This window comes from Dermacentor variabilis, chromosome 5 (genome assembly GCF_050947875.1).
Source record: "Dermacentor variabilis isolate Ectoservices chromosome 5, ASM5094787v1, whole genome shotgun sequence".
Taxonomy (NCBI): Eukaryota; Metazoa; Arthropoda; class Arachnida; order Ixodida; family Ixodidae; genus Dermacentor; species Dermacentor variabilis.
The window spans coordinates 62883817-62905996 of NC_134572.1; the positions used below are offsets into that span (position 1 = coordinate 62883817).

General features: G+C 45.7%; 1 protein-coding gene and 1 long non-coding RNA gene across 2 annotated transcripts in view; both read left to right on the plus strand.

Annotated features, from left to right (window-relative positions):
* The window catches only part of LOC142582665 (uncharacterized), a 34500-nt gene extending 30813 nt beyond the window's left edge, over positions 1 to 3687 (plus strand). The window contains exon 3 of the long non-coding RNA XR_012828467.1: positions 3613 to 3687. This is a non-coding gene — a long non-coding RNA (uncharacterized LOC142582665). The remainder of the gene's footprint in view (positions 1 to 3612) is intronic.
* A 4690-nt stretch (positions 3688 to 8377) lies between these two features.
* Positions 8378 to 12274, plus strand: LOC142583550 (trypsin-7-like). The gene is made up of 4 exons (XM_075694036.1): positions 8378 to 8398; positions 8587 to 8696; positions 9610 to 10018; positions 11888 to 12274. Exons 1-4 carry the CDS (start codon positions 8378 to 8380, stop codon positions 12170 to 12172), a joined length of 825 nt encoding a protein of 274 aa, XP_075550151.1. The 3' UTR covers positions 12173 to 12274.
* Positions 12275 to 22180: the final 9906 nt, after the last annotated feature.

A 22180-nucleotide genomic window follows, 5' to 3' on the forward strand; every position in this document is an offset into this window, starting at 1 on the left:
TTCCTACATTGTTGCAGCAGTCTTGCAGCGGTGGCCTGCACAACGCTGCAAACGACGACGCACCAGGGGGAGAGGGAGGGGGGGGAGAGCTTCAACTACATTGCGTATTTCTTGCGAGCGCGAAGGATTAGGGTATTGAATTGAATTGAATTGAATTGAATTTTATTTCTCGTTCATTCAAACGAGGGTAGACTGAGACTAAAGGCATAAAGCCTGACAAAGGTCTCAGCCCCCACGAACGACAGGTTTGACAGCAGATCACACACATATGCACAATTTTGCGCGTTACAACAGCTTTGGTTACTGTGAAAATTCATGGTAGCAATGTCCATGGTCATTCGATTCTTCAAATGTATAGTACAATGTACAGCAACGAGTAAGTACAAGTAAGCGTTTGAGATTCTAATGGTGTGCTAAAATTGTACAATTATACACGAAATAAACGTCAGCGAATTTCTGGAGCAATATAGAGCAACAACATGCGCAAAAAGAAAAAAAAAACATCTTAATTGTGTGCCAAAAGTAAAAAAGAACTGGGAACAGCACGTGGATGCAAACATATTTGTGTTAATACAAAACCCAACAATAGATATTAAATGAAATCATATGTGAATCCTGAAAAGAAAAAAAATTATGTAATTCATGGCAGAAACATTTTTTCATTTTATTACACGCATTTATTCAATCTTAATGTATATGTCTTCCTTCTGTAACCAATATCTTATTCCTTCTTTAAATTTCTGTAAAGAAGTGTTTAAGGATACAGATGCACTGTAACTGTTCACTATTTTGGTGGACTGATAGAGAAATGTTTGTTTGCCGTAATTGGTCCTTGCTTTTGGTGTGTGTCGTGAGCTGTGTCGCAAGGAGTATCAGGAGACGTTACATTCACTACATTGAGCGCTTGGATTTCTCTTTCGTATTTCTAGAAGAATTTGCATATAATATATCCTGTCCGCACGCAGCATATCATATTTCTGGAATAGTGGACCGGTTCTTAGATGTGAAAAACGGCCATAGTAATTTGCATATAAGCGGATAACTTTTTTGTAAGGTAATCAATTTCGTGTAATTTGTTCTAGTGCTTGTACCCCAAACCAATATCCCGTAGCAAAGCTTTGAATAAATAAGTGCATTATACAGTTGTTTTTTCAGCCATAGAGGAATCAGGTGTGCAATTTTATAGATTACACCGATGTTTTTTGACACTTCACCGCAAAGGGAAATTACATGTGTATTCCATGACAATTCTTCACTGAAATGTATTCCCAGAAATTTTTGTTGTTTGACCTGTTTAATAAGGTAGTTCTTAAATTTCACTTGTATTCTACCCTCAATTCTTTTATTAGGCGCCCTAAATATAATGTAGGTTGTATTAGCTGCGTTCAGCTGGAGTTTGTTCGTCGCCAACCAGACAGATAACAAAGCTGTATATTCATTTACACACTGCTGTAATTAATAAGCCTGTAACGAAGTGTCGCTGCCACACTGTCAACCGTGAATATTGAAGTATTGCGACAACTAGTAAGCATAGGGAGCAAAAACCTAAGGTGAGCATGCAAGCATACAAGCGTGCGTAAATAACTCAGCCACATACTTGGAAAGTGCTGCATCATTTTTAGATCCTTGTTTGTAGAATGTCAGCAAGTGAATAAGCGTTGAAGGAGAAGGAACGACAGTATAATAATGACGAAAGAAGTTGCTGTCACCCTGTCACGCCTATGAAGAGCTAATATGGCAGTGCTCATGGCGAAAAAACGTGATGTAAAAACGCATCACGTCTTAGCATAAAAATTCCACGTCCACGATAAACGTGACCCCTAAACGTTGCCACGGCGGCCGCATTTCGATGGGGCCGAAATGCGGAAACACCCGTGGTACTTAGATTTAGGTGCACGTGTAAGAACCCCAGGTGGTCCAAATTTCCAGGGCCCCTCACTAAAGCGTGCCTCATAATCAGATCGTGGTTTTGGCACGTAAAACCCCATAATTCTTTTACACCTAATATTTAAGCGTGACACACTGTGTCACATTTAATAAGCGGGACGCAGCTCAGCAAGGGGAAGAAGAATACCAGAAGAAAAAAAAGAGAGGAAGAGTTGGTTCAACTTAAGAAAGATGACCTGTAGGGGGTTTCTGACATGACCGCTCGCTGCAGCCTCGACTATTGATTGAAAGCAATTTTGGCCAAGGAAAAAGAAAATGAGCCAGGAGAATATGAGCTGACCTCCCCCCCTCCCCCCTCCCCCTCCCCCCCTCCCCAGTTCTCCGTGTCTTAAACCTCCTTCCTTTTCATCTCACCAGTTCTGTCTACCCTTTTATAGAAGCCGAATCGACCGACCTCCGTTGAAGGCGCAGACGAAAATTGTGGTCTCGTCTTTAGCCGAGCGTTGGCCGAATTCCGCTCTTGATTGAGTGCACGAAACGGGTAAAAATATTGATTAATTTTTTTTTACAGCGAGAAATCTATATGGCGCCGTGTTCCTTTGCTTTAAATTGAGGGAAACACGGTTAAGGCTGGAGATGGAAATTGAAGAAGACGAGCAAAACAAGAACGAGGCAAAAGGCACTCGTTTTGCTCATTTGCTGTAAATCAAAAGTTTATCGTTAAAACGTGCTCATTCGCAAATAAATGCGAAATAATGTTATAATACTTCGTCCATCATAAGTCCCGCACTCTCGTAAGCTGTTGAACTCCGTTTTCTTTCGAGTTTATTATCTACACGAGAATATTCTCGAGCAAATGACGCTGGACAAATATCTGGGAAATGCTCTGGACAAACAAATACCTGTCCATCTAAAGGGACACAATCTGTTAAGGTAAACCTCTCGTTCCAGTTTACCAGAAGCGAGAGAGCCCCATGTAAAAGTATGAACAGACTGTCTAAAAGTAGGAAAAGGGTTATTGCTTTAAGTCTGACCTCTTCAAGAAGAAGAAAAAAAGTTTTCGGTCTCGAAGATGTCCTGTAGTTATGATAAAAAATTCACGAGAGATTCTTCCCTCACTGCAATGAAACTGACTTTGTTTTGCCTACAATACGTACGGTTTTAGGGAACAATGTTTCGTTTTCGGAGCACGTATTTTTACGATTACTGCAAGCAGTTGATTGATTGGCGGGGTTTCACTTTCTAAACAAACAATGGAACATTCCGAGACGATGCGGTGGAGGACGCCCGTATTATTTTTTATCATCGCGGATTTTTCGGAGCGCACCTTATAAGCTAAGCACAGGAACACATTTTCACTCCGCTCACATGAGAATATGGCAGGCAGGGCCGCCAATAGAACCCAGGCCGCTGCACTCTACAGCAGAACGCCATAACGACAAAGCCTCAGCGAAGGGCTATGGCAAATAATTTTCTATTGGCTTTTTCACGTGCGCGCTTGCACATGTCGCCCCCCCCCCCCACACACACACAAAGGGGGGGGGGGAGGGGGGCGAGGTAGAGATAGGAGTTCTAATCGCTTTGGGCCGTGTCACGTGTAGTCTACGAAACCTGCCACGGGCAGAGCGCAACCCTCCTCATAAAGGCGGCGGCATTCATTACCAACTTTTCTGCAGGTCGTGTAAACACTTCTCTCGCGTTAAGCGAACGTGTTTTTACTCGCAGGCTGCGGCGTTGCTGCCAGGCCCCCAGCCAACGAGAGCCGAATCGTGGGCGGAACGCCGACCGACATCGACCAGTGGCCCTGGCAGGTGATACGTTACGCCTCGAACACTGCGCCGCGCACTGCGCGTTCATGAACAGCGTGTCCGCTTCGCGTTAGCAGGCAGTGCGCTGTACATGTTCGGCAAAACTACGTGGTAAAATACTGCTTGATGAGAGTGTGAAGCTGCAATGCATAGAGTCGTGAGGAGCACGACAGCCCGCCTTCAGCGCTAGCCGCACGCATGTAGTGGAATCCCCCCACAGGGTGCCTTTGCGTCCTCTGTAAAGCCGGTAGTTTAGAATGAAAATAGCGCACTCTAGCGGGACAAGTACGGAGTAGACAGGCAGTGCTGTGAGTATCTTTCTTTTTATGGTCCAGTTAGTGTGTGCTTTTTTCGTCCTAAATGACCGCGTACCAACTGAGGAAAAAAAGAAAACTTAGAGAACATAGCGTACGAGCGTTTTTGCGCGCCACAGCAATGATGGACGTCTTGCAAGATGAAACTGAGAAGGTTCATCTATATCCAGGGACTGCGTATAGTATATGCTACAATAGCAGTTTTTGATACGATTGTATTGAAAAGAAATGCACAATCTCGTAATAAATAGAATAAGAGTACTTTTTGATGGGAGGTTAGGCAGCTTTTGTGTTGTTGTAAATTTGAGGCGTGTAAACTCCTTTTAACTCTACCATGTGCTTCTGCAGGAATTCATTTAGCGATTTTCTAATTTTATTTATTGCTGTTAAATTATGCGGTCTAACTTGGGAACCTTCTTTGTAGCGCACAAATGATCAACGTACAGGGTACAACCGAACACGTCACAGAAACTTTAAAAAGTTTAGTAAGGTTAATCAGTAAGATGATCAGCTTATTTCAGTCAAATGCAGAGTGATGATCTCTACGCCAGCGATTTCCCTCTCTTATCCTGCGCTTATCCGTTCTATCCTGTGCCTCTAAATTTTCTAAACTTATCATTCCATCTAGTATTTCGTCGCTCTTAAGTGCGTTCCCGTTCCGTTCACACTCATTATTTTACGCTATTTAACCATCGGTTATGTGTTGCACGTATCACACGGGCTTCCGAATAGCAGTCCTTTTTTTTTCTTAATATCAACAATATCATCAGCTAGCCACGCTTGATCTTTATCCACGCTGCCACATTAGACAGAACCATTCAAGGACGAAATACAAGAACACCTGAATAAAGTATATTTTTTTTCATTGAAATGTGAAAATTACATCGAGAGCAAGGATATTTAATTTTAAAAAAACATATAGCGAAAACTTCTTCAGCAATAGCCTTCATGTCTGTGGGCCACACCAAGCAAAACACTGGAAGAGAGCTTCACCCCAAGGCGCTCCAGGCTTCCTCTGGAACTTGCACACGCCGTTTTCGTCGAATATGAAATAGAGGGGCACATTCCACTCGCTCTACATTACCTTTGTGACACCAATACGGCCGGGGATTCGGCATTGGTTTTTCTCCGTGTTTCATGCATTCAAAAGAGCCACGGGTCAAACTTCTTCCCCGCCCTCTGTTCCGGTTCTTTATCCAGCAACTGACGATTGCTGCGTATCATTCAGTGATGGCCGAAGAGATTTAGCCAGAAACTCCGTACTCGAAACAAATTTTCCAAGAGTGAGTGAATAAACTTTATTCCGCAGACCAAGCAGTTGGTGCCTGGAGTTGGACGGCCACCCTATTTCAAGTAGCCGTGGCCCTGTGCCGATAGCCTAGCCCTGCCCAGCAGCCGTAGCTGGTCCTCAGGACTGGGGCTTCTCAGCTGGGCCTCCCTGCGGCCTTCTTTGGGTGCTTCGATAGAAAAAAAGATATCTTCTGGTGTGTCGCCTGCAGGCAAAATTCACCCATAAAGGGCGAACTGTATGTATATGTATCGTTCCATAGTTCGTCTCTAGCTTTCTGTTTCAGTTGCTTTATTGTTATTCTCCTTTTAGTAGGTAAACAGTCGTCTCTTTATTGCCTCTGCTTCGGCAAACTTGAGCAATACCCGGAAGATAACGCTCCCCTTGGGTAAATAGTTTTACTGCTGCATCGGTATAAGGACCACGTTGTGTGATTTTCTTGCTGTGATGCAACCGTAATGAACCGAAACAAGAACTTGCGGCCGAAGAGAATAACCGCCATGTAAGGAATGGCTCGCTGCTTGTGATACGTGGGAAAAAGCAAATGAGAAGCAAAAGAAAAAAGCAAACGCGAACTATTCCAAAACAGACTGGTCTTGTCTGCAGTTGTGAGCACGAACATTCTCAATGTGACAGAAAAGAAGCTCGACCACTAAGAACTTCAAGCGATAGCGTTGGCTTGTTCGAATTTCCTCTTTTCCGAGGAGACCACAATACTATATATTACATAGCAAAAAAAAAAAAAACGAAAAGTGGCTGAAGTGACCTTGTTTCTTTTTTGACATTGTATTTTAGCCTGTTGCGACTACACGTCTTCACATTACGCCCACTTACCACGTCATTGGAAACTGCAACCGCTACGCCTATACTTAGCAGCCTAACGACTGATAAATTGCAACTGCGTACCGCTTAGCAACGTTCACTGAATGTGAAACTATAGGTTGTAATATACCGCTAATTTAATTAATATAAAATTCTCTGTACGTTGTTTCAGGAACCCGAACACAGCCAGAACATACGTATCTAAATTGCCAGTACCATCTCGAATAGCTTTTCCTCTCACTGCAACGTTTGCTTGATGCCACGTGCAACTTTTGTCTAATTGGTGCCTTCTCGTTGCGTAATGCGATTAGGCGTCAGATGATAGACGAAGGAAAGAACAGCACATTGAACATGACTGCCACGAGAGCGTTGGCTCTTTTCATTCCCTCAGCTGTATACGTTAGTGCTCTTGCAGCGCCGGAATACTCGGCTCCAGGCGTTCGCTGGCTGCACTGCGCATTGCAGCAGAGCCCTCGCGAGCTCTGCATACAAGAAATGATTGTGCTCGTGTCTGAATCGTTTACTTTTCTTTGTATAACTGCATGGATCCATAACTAGCCTATGGCTAAGGATCCAGACGTTGTCGCATACCAGTTTTGATTATTTGAATAAAATTACTGTTGAATTACAAATACATAGGGTCTGACATGGCCTTCCTCGACTGCGACTGCTGATGGCGCATCGCGGCTGACCTGTGTGTTCGCTTGCTTGTCTATCTTCTTGTGCGCCGCGAGCAATGACACTGTCGTGTAGACTCTGAATCCTCTCTAAGGCATCCACGCTTGCTGAAATAATCGTGCAGCGCGTGTTTGGTGCCGTAGTACACTGTACTGGCAATCGCTTCGTTTCGGATACGCTGGATGGAGCTGGCATATTGGTTTGTAGATGGTAAGCCCTGGGGTAGAACCACCTCCTTGGTCCCCGCTCCTTTTGGAACACAGAAGTGGCAGTTGGTGCAGCTCAGTCAATTAGAAAAAATATGTATAATCTCGAAGAAACTGTAATCTTAAGGTATTGAAAACCTAAAGATTATAAACGGGAAATGGGTCATTGACCAAGAGGCAGTAAAATTTCTTCCTTCGCGAGATAGTTCAAAATTGAAGAACGCGTCGATAGCGACAGGGAAAAAAAAGAAAAAAAGAGGCTTAAGAAAAAAAAAAGAGGACAAGAAAATAGCTAGAGCCCACAGTGTTTTTTTCTCAATATTTCTTTCTTAAGTCTTTCTTTTCTTGCCACACTATTATGCATTTCGTAGACCAACGGGCAATAGGCCAATGATCGAGGGATCAGTAGACAGGAAACGCGCCAAATAGGTAATTTACAGACCGCATAGTTAAATGGCGGAAATAATATGATTAAATGGGCACCATCTCGTTAGCATGTACAATGTCAAATACGAATCAACATTACATAGACTCGCTGAAGCGAGTGGAAAGACACAACTCGTTGCATTTCCAGAATGAACCGTGCAGTTAACGCACCCGCCGTGGTTACTCAGCGGCTATGGCGTTGGGCTGCTGAGCCGCGGGATCGAATCCCGGCCACGGTGGCCGCATTTTGATGGGGGCGAAATGCGAAAACACCCGTGTACTTAAATTTAGGAGCACGTTAAAGAACCACAGGTGGTGGAAATTTCCAGATTCCTCCACTACAGTGTGCCTCAACAAGAGAAAGTAGTTTTGGCACGTAAAACCCCATAATTTAATCTTATGCAGTTAACGCACGAAGAAAAAAACGAACTTTTTTTTTTACTTCTTGTATGGGGCTCCAAATAAACATTTGATATTTGATCAGCTAAATAATGAAGATTGCATGATTAGTTTGATAGAGCGTGTGTGTTTTATACATTAGTTTGACGCTTTAGTTCGTGGCCGATTTCAATTTACTGCATACTCTCATAAAATTTGGAGTGAAGCTTATAGATGAACGAATTTTTACCTTTCTGCTTTTAAACTGCTGACTACGACTGTTACACGAGAGTTGCTTTCACGCGAACATATGCAGTACGAGGCGTTCCAACAGGCAAACCTAGAGAGCCTATCTATCTATCTATCTATCTATCTATCTATCTATCTATCTATCTATCTATCTATCTATCTATCTATCTATCTATCTATCTATCTATCTATCTATCTATCTATCTATCTATCTATCTATCTATCTATCTATCTATCTATCTAACCTGCCTGTCCGTCCGTCCATCCGTCTAATGTAATCTAATATAATCTTATATAATCTCAAAAATGTAACCTGACATGATGTCAGGTTCTAGGGTATTCGTGAGTGCAACGAGTGCAGATACGCAGGGGTTCCGGGAGGAGGAGGAAAAACTTTATTGAATAATCAAAGGCGGGGAAGAGGGAAATAAGGAAAAGGGTAGGGTGGGAGGGAGGGAAGCGGCTGGGTTCCGGGAAGGGTATCAATCAGAACTTTGGTAAATACGCCGCCTGTTCTCTGCCAACCGCAGGTGTCGCTGCACCACCGCCGTCCTTCGTCAGGCGCTCCTGGACGTCGGCTCTGCGCGGCGAGCCTCGTGTCCGCATCGTGGCTCCTCACCGCAGCTCACTGCCTGCTAGAGTGAGTGAGTGTGCGTGCGTGCGTTGCCGGTTATTTCCCGTCGGACAAACACAGATCGTTGTGGTCTCGCTGGAGTCTCGCGGCTCACTCTGTAGAAAATTGCGGCAACTCAAACTACATTGTAGATCTGTATCTTATTTTGATAAAGTGGCCATTGCAAATAGTGCAGTAAGAATGTTGCGGTGCAGTACTAACATATGTGTAACAAATATCGAGCTGAGTTTACAGGATTAGAAATGATATAAAAGCTTTTTGTTTTGCTCGTGTGGCAGAGTTGAAGAACAGCAAGGTTGTACGTTTCTTTCTTTCCGCCAGCTTCCTAATTCAAATACTTATCTGACACATTAAGCGCTAAAACTATCCTTGTGTTGTTTTCACTCATCGATATTCCTTATTTTGACTGCAGTTGTTTTGTTTAAATTCATCGGATAATTATCTCATCGAAGTATTTGTTTGTTCCACGTCCATTTGTATAGAAAAATAGAAGTCGGTAACTACGCTAAAGCATCCCTGTTAAAGAAAAATCCGCACTCATACTTTGTACACAGCCCTCGTTGAAACAGGATTGAAGAGCATTGCATGTGGATAGTTCGTCTCCATGAAAGTATGAAGGAGCTTGTGTCATTAAACAAAATACGGAACGGTAACTGTCTTCTACCATGTTATATCTTATCACAACAAAGTCATAATATAACGTCGTATTATGGCAGCCTCAGTATGCTAAAGTGGTCGCGATGGTCAAAGGTCATGTAGAGCCGTTTATAATAAACTGCCTTCCGCAAGAATTTTATGCAAACGGATGTTGAGTTGGACCACAAGCGGCCTTTTGTCTAATCGTAACGAACGTCCTAAAGCGCCTGCAACCTCGTTAAGAAGCAAAGCACCGAACTGTCAGCACTGACACCGTCCGCAGCCCCGCAGCGACCGACGGAGCTGGGCGCCTCCTGCCGGCGGGCCTGTGGCTAGCCTGCCGTGCCGGCAAGTGTGTGCGCCTGCGCCGGCTTGCCGTGCACGCGAGGTTCCGACGTCACAACTACACGCACGACGTGGCGCTGGCCGAGCTGGTGCAGCCGCTTCCTCAGCCCGCTGCGCCCATCTGCTTGCCCTTGTCCTCCGGAGGGTCCGGGGCCGTGGGTCGGCGCTGCGTCATCACCGGCTGGGGCGCCCGGCGACCGCTGGTCGGTCGCGCCCCGCAGCTGCACCAGGCGGCGCTGCCGGTGCTGCCGTGGGACCTGTGTCGGCGAGCGTATCCGTGGGCCGCGGCGCTGCGCCGCTGGCTGCTGTGCGCGGGCCTCTGGAAAGGCGGCCGGGGTCCCTGTCACGTGAGGAGTTCCCCACTACCCACTCCCTGCGTTTGCGCAGTAGACGTATATCCCGTGCTAATGATATAACATGAAGATGGACGCGCAAGATATGTGTTACTGTTTTACACACACCCGCACGCGAGTACGCGCGCGCGCATTAACTGCCCCTGTAATACTAAAGGGATAGCTGAAGCGTGCTTCTCCTCACAACGGCTCCAATTGCGGAGAAGCCGAATGTCAGAAATGCTGTTTAGAGAACGCTTTTGAAGTGCGCACAATTTGCGCTCTATTTCCAGTGTAACAGAGAGCTGTAGCGCATTCTCGCGATCTGGTGCCAGTTTGGTACGTGTCCCTCAAGGTCTTTTGACACGATAAGACACTTTATTATCGACAGTAGAGAATAGGCATAGCAGATGCGATAGGAAAGCCTCTTCTTACAATGTTTATACTTCCTCGCAGCCGCTTTCTAGAGATAGAGGCAAGAAATATAATTACTTAAATGAAAAAAAGAGTAATTTCATAAACAAAGATAGTCGCTTTAATGAAGAAACCACTCTGGAGCCATCGATATCTTTGATGTTCATCTTTAGCATATGCGCACTGTGCGGGCGTCCGTGTCCCGCCATCAGAAACACGAAGCGAACGCACACTTCCCCGGCATTGCCAATATGAAGAAACCATGTCGAGCCACAGCCGCGGTAGAGCCACACTAACCACTATATAGCGGCTAACCATGGCGCCAACAAAGGTCGATAAAAGTCGCCTTGGCAATAACGCAAGCAACTGGTGAGAAAAAACGAAAAGGAAAGGTGCAAACGGTGAGGCTTGCCACGGTGACGCACGGGCATGCTGCTTCCAACGAGGATGATTACTTCAAGACGCTCGTTCGGTTTCATCCAATTAGGTGCATAAATTGATGTCTCCATGTCTGAAATACCGACTGTTTTACAGACTGCCAGAAGATGCGAGATGGTTCGCCTACTAAGTTTAGGTTTGTTCAGTGCGAAAACATGCGAATACAAAGGCATTGTTTTGTGCTAGATGTCCGCTTAAGTTTTCCTTAAAATAGTGTGCTAGCTTCATGCAGGTTAGCAAATAGTGTGAGAGTAATTTTGGATAGTATTACCTCGCATATCAGTATTAATAGTTTCAATACCAATGTTTTTCTTCGGGCGAACGAATTCAGGTTATAAGAGGAATCCAAAACCAACCATTCGTGAGGCTGCTGTTCCGTTTAAGTGATTTGAGTTTAGCGACATTCTACTGCACAAATTTCTTCTTCGGGGCAAGGTACACGAAAAAACAACCAGAAAAGGCGTTGATCCACCTCATCATCCTTGATCTTGTTTGTAAAGCGGAGTCAATATTGTCTTGCGTCAAGTAACTGACGTCACGTACGAAATAGCCCCTCTTGAGCCAACCGTGGCTCAGCAACGCTCCGACGTGGTCCACGTCACGCGTCTTAAGTTGTATCACTCGCCCGCCTCCTAACGAGCACCGAGCCGGTGCTTCAGCTGCCGGGAGTCATGTGACACGTTGACGAAGAAGTTGTTTTAATCCTGGTCGGAAGAAGACGACGCTCTGGACTTCGTGCGCTGTCTACCATGCTACCAGCTGCTATAATTATTGTAAATATCTTGTAAATATACTTCTGACTGTTTTTAACCCCGTAACATCTTTACGAAAGTACGAGCACTAAACTTGTTTTACTTGTTAAACAATAATCAGAAGCGTAATACTTCAAGCAGATCCAGATGTCTTGTAGATTACCTGTTTTTCAAAGCGTTATACAGTGGACATAGTTTGTCTTTCGCATATCCACAGCATGAGTATATGGACCAACAAATCAGCCTTCTGATTTCGTTACACCGAAGCAACCGATTCCAGGGTGACTCGGGAGGGCCACTCCAGTGCCAACGCAGCGACGGCCGCTGGCAGCTGTCCGGCCTCGTATCCTGGGGCGCGGGCTGCGGTCGTCCCGGCCGACCAGCCGTGTTCGTGCGCGTGGCCGCCTACCGCCGCTGGATACGAGACACAACCAAGCGCCTGCAGCACCGAAACCAAGCCACGCCACGCGACAGAGACCATTGGCCGCAAGATGCCGTGCGCGACCACGACACGACGGGCCGCCCGCTTTTCTCGGTGTTGTCGTTTCACGCTTTCGTGGCGTGACGAACACCCTGTGTCGATTAGTGTGTGCGTCCTCGGTGTCGCTCGCAGCGCCACAACGCTCGCACCTTGCGCAGGGAATACGTTCTCCCAGCTCGGACGCTTTTCTTTTTGTTTTCCTTTCCTTTCTTTCTTTCTTTCTTTCTTTCTTTCTTTCTTTCTTTCTTTTTTGTGTGGTGCGAAACCAGTTTCAATAAAGACAGCGTCGAAGAGATTGCCTCAGGTATTGCGCCGTCGTACGAGGTAGTCTAAGCAGGGAATCGTTCAGTTTAAATTTGGCGCGGTGCGATTAATATAAAGTGGACAAGCTGCACTCCGCACGTCGCGGTTGTTTCCAGGGTTTCCTGTAAACTGAAAAGAAAAGGGAAAAGAAAGATGAAAATGATGTCGTATCTCTGCCTACTCCTATATTCTTTTTTTTTTGTTTTTTGTTGCGTGTTCACTGCCGCAAAATATGTTCGGAGGCTGCGGCCTTCCAATACACGAGTATTAATGAGTGTTGCGAGTTTTATTAACCTGCTCCAGGCGCACACAAAAATATGGAAGTTAACGGGATTAAACGTGTAAATTCACATCGGCTCTTCTTTTTCTCTCTTTCTAAAACCACTTTCATCCGCCATGCTTCCCACCACCCTCTCTTCTCTTCGTTTTAGCCCAACACACATATAAAGAAAAGCAATCTGGCAAGCCTCTACATCTTTCGTTAAAGAGTTCCCGGTCACTTTCATGTGCTTCTGCTCGCCTATACAGGTGCGCGTGTGTAACAGCAACTATTCACAACGTAAACGCACGCGCGCGCACAAAGGGAACTAATGCCGGCGCCGTTATGAAGGAATTATTTATGGGCATGCGCATGGGGGCCAGAGGTAAGGCGGATGCCATCTGCAAACTCTCTGGATGCATTTATTTTGTTTAGCGGAAGAAAACGTCCCACACTTTATGTGATTAAATTGCAGTGCTGGTTCTGTAATGAAACTTGAACGATCGTTATGCTTTCAGATGCCTTGCGGGCAAGGCTGCAGAGGCGAATTACAAGGCCGTACAGGTCTCAGCGTGCAGCTATATGCCTGTTAAACGAGCATTTTGTTCGTGTTTAGTTGGGACTCGTAACCGAATCGCAAGGCTGATAGTTTAGGGCTTAATTTCGATGTCGCGGAGAAGTGCACTAACGGTAGGCCGGAGCAGTAAACGACTCTGCTTCGATTTTGACGCTGTAGTAACGTAAATAAGAACATGAAATGAACATGAACATGAACAGAATATTGCTCGAAGCAATGGAATTCCTTTGCACTGCCCACGTTGCATTCATGCGTCCTTTATTTTAAATTGGAGAATTTGCCGCAAGATAACTATAAAGAAAATTAAGCATAAAATTATGATGTAAGAGCGGGCAGCTTTGCATCGCGCAGGAGCTGCAGAGTACGTGCGATGAGGCTGAAGGTGGCTGAAAATACCGGAACATTGCGCTCTTCTTTTCCGAGCTGTGTCTTTGACCGCCTTCTGCATACCTGCAACGGTACTGTGTGGTCAACGCCTACTTGAGCATTGACTTGGGAGAGGAAGAAGTAAGAGAAGTTAGGAGGCTCATTCCACCAAAAGTCCGTGGTACGAGCCATGACAAGGTAACGCTTGCTAATGCAAGTCTTATACCTTGTCACTTTGAAACGCTATATTGTACGTGCCCTGTTATGACACCAAGATCTGGCGTTATCGAACTGCTCTTAAACTTTAAAACGGAACATCGCCAGGTCCTGATAAAATTCCAAATGCTTTCTTGCGGTGGTATGCCGAAAAGATTTCAGAGTTTCTTGTTGCTGTTTTTCGCGCATCAAATTCTTCAGCTGTTATTCCTTCAGATTGGAAAATTGCACGTGTTGTTCCTGTTTTTAAGAAAGGGCATGCCTCATTGATATCGAGTTATCGCCCCATATCACTCACTTCTTTTTTTTTTTTTTATTCATATGATATAAGGAGATGTTGGCGCGCAATTTAAGGCGCCGGCTACTCCTTATCTCTTGGGTGGTTCCGTCATACATCATTCAGGGTGCACGGTTACATATCAAATAGTCTTTTCACACAAGCACACCTATGGCTCCACACCTACGTAGTCGAAAGTCTCAAAAGTACAAACGATACTGTCGCCTAATAACACTGTCGCCTAATAACACTTAGCACACTATGTCTCCACACCTATGTAGTCGAAAGTCTCAATAGTACAAACGATACTGTCGCCTAATAGCACATTTTCTAGTCAGCGGGTCAGCGGGTCTCAAAAGTACAAACGATACTGTCGCCTAATAACACTGTCGCCTAATAACACTTAGCACACTATGTCTTCACACTTATGTAGTCGAAAGTCTCAAAAGTACAATCGATACTGTCGCCTAATAACACGTTGTCTAGTGAGCGGGTGGTATATACATCGTGTTAAAATATTAGCACATACAGTCACAACAAAGCAGTCAACATAAGATAATTCCCAAACAGATGGATATATAGAGTGACATTCAAATGAACAGAACAATGAAAGCACTAATAACGTCCAACGATGCCACTGTCTTTAAAAAAAGTCTTTAGTGCTTTTAAAGCGCTCTTCTGCAAGGCCGTTGTTGGCCAAGGGCCCAAAAGTTTCCTTAAACTGAAAGGTCTGCGGTCTAATTTACTTAGCGCTGATTTAAGTCGGCATCTTGGTGTGTCGTGATGTGGGCAATCTAGAAGGAGGTGATATATATCTTCATCTACAAATCCATCACTCACTTCTACCTGTTGCGAGCTACTAAAACAGATCCCTAAATACATATTTGATTTTCTTAATGACAACTTAATCCTTTCTGGTGTACAACATGGGTTTAGGAAGAGCTATTCTACAATAACACAGCTAACACCGGTTGTTCATAGTTTCGCATCTTTTCTTGATGAATCTGGCCAGGTTGACATTATTTTTATGAATTTCAGTAAAGCATTTGATCTCGTCTCTCATTCTAAACTAATTCACAAGCTTCAACAAGTCGGTCTCCTAACTGCATAATTAAATGAATTTCAGCTTTCTGTGGGGTCGAATATATGTGAACGACATTGTTAACGTAATCATCCCGTTCAAATCAGGCTATTTGCATGTGACTGTGTTTTGTTTAATGTAACAACGTCGTGAAGACCAGGTCTCACTGAACTCATGCCTAAAGAAGCATTTCCGATTTGTGTAATCTATGGGACATGAAACTTAACGAACAAAAAAGTGTATTTACGAGACTAACCAACAAAAAGAACGGTCTTTTGTACCCTTACGCTCCTCCATCATTCCCACTTTCTGAGGTAACCAAATATCAATATCTTGGCCTGACGTTAACTAACAGTCTATGCTGGAATAACCATATAAGTAATGTACGCGCATCAGGCTTCCGTAAGCTTAGTGTCTTCAAACATAAACTCAGGAATGCTCCTACAGACCTAAAACATTAAGCCTATTCATCAGTAATCAGACCCAAGTTAGTATGCCATGCGTTGTCTGCGACCCATTTACTAAACCTAACATTCAAGCATTTGAAATGATCCAGCACTACGCGATCCGATTAATCTTTTCGAAGTACCGCTAACCAGACTCGCCTTCTGCAATAATGCGGGAACACGGGATTCCAACCTTACAACTAAGACGAAAAATCCTCAGATTAAAATGTCTTTTTCTTCTGAAACATAAGAAACTGTCAATGAGCCCAGATCCTTATATCGAACCATTTTCCGCAATGCAGTCATCGAGGCATCGTCACTGTGATTCAATAATACCATTTGCCGCCAGAACTAATGTTTTTAAATATTCCTTCTTCACTCACGCCATTACTGACTCGAATTCCTTAGCCATTGCAGCACTAGCAGACATAAACACCATTTAAAAAATATAACACTGACGTTTAGAAACTTGTCAATCTGGTGCTTGTTGTATTGTTTTGTATTGCTTTGCCCCTCCTGCAAGGGCCTAGAAGGGCCTGCAGTACTCTGTAAATAACTAAACGTTTTGAGGCAATAACAACAACAAAAGTCAGTATTTCCAAGAATCTGCGCCTACATCTACATCTTGCTGCATCGTATATCGTTCTCGACAGCTTCCTGCCTCAAGCCAGGTAAAAGAATTTTTAGTTTTAGTACTCAAGCATTGGGTGCCCTTGATGTAACTACCTTTCCTTTGAATTCGGAAGACGCGACAGGCGTAGTATGAACGCGTGTTTTATTACAGCCAAGCTGTATATGGCTAGCCGATTCGTCCGTCCGTCCGTCCCTCTGTCGGTCGCCCGTACGCCGAAAACTCCTCCGGCGGAACCCCATGCGCATGCGCGAAAAAAGAAAGAGGCACGCGATTAGCCAACACCACCTAGATAGCACAAAGTCTGTTTACTCCGATCCATGACGTCACGCTACCTGGCCCATAAATTTGCACTGACAAGGCTGGCGTGAGGAAAGCGGTGACGTCAAAATCACTGCTGCCTACTCGGGAGCATTCCCATTTGATTCTATGACAGTCGGGCCAGGTAACATGGCGTCATCGATCGTAGTGAAAGGCCTTGTGCTATCTGGGTGATGTTGGATAAGCTGGGCCACTAGTCACGTCGTTGCTTTCTGTCGCAGCCCAGCGCGCGCGCAGCAGTTTCCCTCCGGCTCCGAACTGGGTAGGCCACGCGTCATACGTACTCCTGAGCAGCAGGCGGCTTTCGATCAGCAACGCCGCGAGCAGAACCGGAAACGTACTGGTCTAGGCCGTGCGGATGCTTCAGCCCGGACGCAAGAACAGGCTCATGCAGCCGAGCGCAAGCAGCAACTGCGTACTGAGGATGCGGCAGCCTGCCAAGCCGTCGTTTAATGAACCATCGGGATGAACCCAGTGATAAATACCGGGGCCACACGTTTAAGCTTCGCTGGTTCACCATCTCTACGAAGGGCTTGGGCGGTGATTTTTTCTTCCCTGTTATCATCCCTTATGTTGCTGCGCCATGCGTAGCATAAGTAAAAAAAAATACTGGGAGATAAACGTGAGCGTGATGCCCTGACTTATAAGAAACATGGCCTCTTTGGACGTATCCCTTAGTTGGGATTCATTGAAAAGCGGATACTGTGGCGTTCATATGATGCGATAGCATTGCGGCTGCTAAAAGAATTTTGTAGCGGCTGGAGAAGTGAAAGACGCAGCAAGAACAACGATACATTCCCCTAATGGGAAAGTGCCTCGCTGTACTATAGCGGTGGCATGAACAGTGTAGTTTTCGTGCGCCACGCACGTGCGAATATTGTGCGTCGTGGACTCCTAACTTGCTCGGTGCACTTCTTGGTGAGCACTCATTTGGAAAGCTAGCCCCACCAGCGTCATCGAGACGATGGCATGGCTGCCATGGCAGCATGGTATCTCGCCGTTTCCGCAATTCTGTCTCCCATCCAGGTGGCCAGGTAAGGTGCTGTTCGATACTGTAGGAATAAAGCAGCATTCGCACATCGCGACTGACAGAGGTCGCGTGACCGACCACGACTGGCGAGGAAATATCTACTCGCGGCGACCGATGTCTGCACTACCAAAGGCGACGTGCCCTTCGCAACACTGAAATGTCTCGTGATTGATGCTATTTTCGTCTGCTCGCAACGTCACCGCCACGTAGAATAAGCATCAGCGTCTGCACACTCACCGCTCCAGCGCTGCCGATTGGTTCAGCAGCTGTGCGACTCCAGCCGCGGGCTGGAAATGTGATCACTGAGGAATTTTGCATATATAATCAATCTCTTTTCGAACAAAGCGAGCGTGTTAGACTTTATTCGCGCTACCTCTGCGGCGCCCCGGTGTGAATGTTCCATAAGACTTCTGTGGGCTTTCTGTGGTGTGATTCGCATGCTTCTAGGCTTGTTACGAATGTATAGTGATGGCGCAGGCCAAAGTGCTTACGTGAGAAATTGTCTTCCCAGAGAAGAAAAAATGTTTTAGAAATGTAGAGACGTCTGCCGGAAGAACGTGTCGTTTGTCTGCTACTGTGCGCATGGGGCGAAGAGATGTGGCGAGATGGGGGGCGAAAAGAAAATTAGGAAGCCTGGATGTGGAATACTATAGCGAACGTTAGTGTGACCACAGAACCACGTCGTAACTGATGCAACATTTATTTGTTTATTGTGGATGATTACAATGCGAATTACAACAATCGTGCTTCCATTTTTGCTGAGCGCGCGCATAGGTTACTCCACCTTATTCGAGCGCTTAACTTTTGCATACAGTTTGTGAATCTTTCCCTTGGGGCGCAGTTTGATAGAAACACATATTCAGCAGACCATGATGATGTGCATATGTCTGCCTTATTTCTTTTTCGGACCAACTCGCATAATTACGGCTAGAGACAAGGCCATTTCAACATATTCTGAGAATTCCATTTGTCGGCTGAGAACAAGCGCAAAAGAACGAATAGCCGGTAAGTACTTAAACTGTGAAATAAGTTGACTTGCAGGCATTTGTGGCCTTACAACGAGTAGATTCGTGACTAGCGCGAACTGTACCTAACCTGCCTCCAGTACTTTTATGTCAGAGGCAAAGAAAAAAAAGTTTTCTCTTGATGTTTAAAAAGAAGTCGCGGTTTCGCCAGAAAGGCGAAGCATTGATAGCGATAGCAATGTATAAGACTACTATCCCCAAATAAGATTGATAGTTTTATCGGCTGTGTAAATTGCAGCAAACAACCCATATCGATATATATTAAAAGCATTGTGTCTCGCGCATACAGTCAAACATGAGCAGGTGTCCCTCGACTACCTCGACCACTCGGTGTCACAACGCTGACGTGAGAAGAGCGCCGGCAGCGAGTAGTGAAAGTTTCAAGCGGCCTCTCGCTTCAACTCGTCTCGAAAACTTGAGATAACGCGACCCTCTAAACACTAAGTGCCCGGGAAGACCATGCACATGATTCTTCCAGCTATCTCTGCTTGCCCGGAATTTGCACCCGCCGCAGATTACGTCCTGCATAGGGTGCGCGGGCAGCGTATGCGCTCAACCACGCCACGGGCGCCCACGGTCTGGGTAGAGTTAGCATTCTACAAGGGCTAGAGGAGGAAACACCACACACGCTCGCTTGCGCCCTCTAGCGCGCTCTAGCTCATGCTGCCGCGCGCTCCACATAGTACACCCCTCCCCTCCCACTTTTGCGCGCACTACACCACGTGACCTCGGGCATTCGCTGCGCGGCGGGACGACGCGCATCAAGCCACCATCCTTCTCGGCTCACCCTCACACGTTTTCCCTCTCGCACCCACAGCGGGGCGCGATCTTGTCGATCTTGAACTTTATACGGAACATCATGCCGGCGCCGTCAGTGGCGACCACAGCGGAAATTATGCTGGAGCGTTCATGGGCACGTTATCCCAATAAAAAATGAACCAGTGCCCCAGATGCAGTACAGTGGGAAATACAGCGCTAACTTACAGCGCCGTACAGTGCAACTGCCAGTTGTGGTTCTGTGTGCTGTATATGCCAGCGAAAGCATAGAACTGAAGGATCCTGTGAAAACCTATGACACATGCTTACGAATGCGCAAGCTCGAACACTTGACAACGCTAACTCATCAGCTTTATTTATTGTATTACGTAAGCCAACTAAAATCAAGGAGCGACTGGCAAATACAACCATAAACGATCTGTTTTTCCCGCCCCATTCAAAAACGACAAGAACCTTTCACCACGGATACGAAAGAAGCCCACGCTCAAAGAGCAAGTGCTGTTTTTTGAGCTCGAGTGAACTCGCCAGAATCAGCCTTGTTGATCCGAATAAGTCACGCGCCACCATTACTGCGTGGATTCTCGCTCAATGGCGCAGCGTGAAAAGGTTCCTTTCGAGCTCGCTTTGTGCAATAAAAGGTGACCGGCTCTTGCAATCGATGACGGCAGCGGTTGACACAGATGGAGGAGATGTAAAGAAAAAAAAGCAAATAAGGAAATGAAGCCTGACTTGGCAGCACGCCCCTTTCACGTGCGTTCAACCACCTGAACCCGCATGCAGCATTTTATGGGTTTGTTTCCCGCTGGAAGCAAGCCTTCGCATTGAAGAAGTAGATCCGTGCGACCGATATTTTATCAAGCAATACACTAGTATTGCCCAAGGGGCAGGAGAGTTATGTGTGGGCGTTTCTTCTCTGTCCCGAGCCCACTGGACAGAGCAGCATTGATGTTTCTCAACTACCAACACAGAAGCGCCAAAAACTTTTCCTTCTGTTAGATTGTACTTTGGTACGAAGGACTGCCAATTACGCTGCAGTAAATGGTCACTGAAGTCACCGAAAGAGCCCCTGAAGGCAAATAAAGTCAGAGGGATAACATAATCTCTCGCTACATGAGAATCGAAAATGTTCGTATCGAGTCCATATCGAGTCCATACACGCTGTTTAAATCTATTGTAGTAATGCAGTATGCCCAATCAAGCACAATTCGCGAAAACATTTCGGAACTTTCTTTTAGTTTTAAATGTAGTGGCTCTGCTTTTTTGGCCTCTTTAATTATTGAAGGACTTTGGTCGCCCCATGTGCTCGTATTTATCGCGCTGACGAAAAAAAATTATTATGCAAATTCAGCGCACAGGTAGGCAGTTACGTGTAAGCGAAGAATTAGTTACATAGTGTGCAATCAATTTATTGACCCTATAATTGCCCTTCTGAACACCTTTCTTGGCGTCTCATGATCTTCGCTATGGGTGCGCTTTCGAGTGTCACATGAATGTCGCTACGACTGTGTTTCGAGAGTCTTACGAATGTAACTAGACTTTGTTTCGATTGTGCTATGGTTGTCTCTGTGATTGTATTTTCGTGTGTCTTGAGATTTTCGTTATGGTTCGCTTGTCGAGTGTCGAACTGTTATCTTATAATTCTCTTATACTAGCCTTGTTTCATCAGGGTCAAACTAGTTTCCAGAGTGCTATATGAGTTACGGACACGTAAGCTTCAGCTAGGAAAGCTTCGCTTTAATAGGCTTATTCGTATAACAGAGTGGGTGCAACGTCCATTGTGTTATCCTCTCCACACAGCTCCACTGCAGCACCAAGTACGCCTCGCACGGACGCGCTGGCTTCCTGGGGCAGCTGGAGTGCGTGGAGCGAATGTTCGCGCACTTGTTCCCTCGGTGTCCAAACGCGAACGCGACACTGTCTCTTCCCTTCCGGTGAGCACCCCATCCGCTTGCAGCTTTACAGACCACGCTCTTTATACTCTGTATACGTATAGACTCTGTACCATCCTATTTACATAAACCCGATGAAATAAGCTCGATTTGACACAACTGACTCACTGATTGGCTGGTGTTTCACCTTCTAAACCAACACGGGGATGTGAAAGCCATCATAGATGAGGGGTTCGGATGTAATTTCGACGCCGTGTATTTGTTTAATGCACACCACCAAGATTGGCGTTTTGCCATTTAGCCTCGCTCGGTAGCGCGAATACCGGGGTCATAAAACAAATTCAAATCAAATTGCCGCGAAGGTGCACAGTTGCTTATCAACGAGCACTGCTCGGCTGGTTGGTTCCTACTTTATAATTTGTATCGCGCTCAAGAAGACGCTAACGTACTGCAGTCCACATTAGCGCGATGCAAATCGTTTGCTGCACCTTTGGGTATGAGGAACGCCTTATATTGGAAAGCTCCAGATCAGTTTCGACCATCTGAGGTTCCTTAATGTGCAACTAATTCCAAGTAGGTCACGGGCGTTTTCTGCATTCCGCCCCATCTGAATACAGCCGCCGCGGCCTGGAACCGAACCCTCAACCTCGTGCTCTGCAAAAGAATGCCATAGCAGCTGCGAAATTGCGCCGAGCCTCAGGTTCTCATTCAAGTCAGCTTAAGGGGCCGAAATCTGCGCGTAGGACTGAGCGATCGTCGTGTCGGGAAAGCCATTTCAGCTATTCAGTAAATTAAAAAAATCAACTTTGGGGTCAGGTTGACTTGTCCCTACTTGCTTGGCAAGATGCATGCAAATGAGGCTGTGGGTCGGTTGTCTGCGGCAAAGAACAAAGC

Coding starts and splice junctions, on each gene's coding strand:
- LOC142583550 (XM_075694036.1), top strand. CDS start 8,378: ATGTCAGGTTCTAGGGTATTC. Junction 8,697..9,609: donor GCAGCTCACTGCCTGCTAGA/GTGAGTGAGTGT, acceptor CACCGTCCGCAG/CCCCGCAGCGACCGACGGAG. Junction 10,019..11,887: donor GCGGCCGGGGTCCCTGTCAC/GTGAGGAGTTCC, acceptor AACCGATTCCAG/GGTGACTCGGGAGGGCCACT.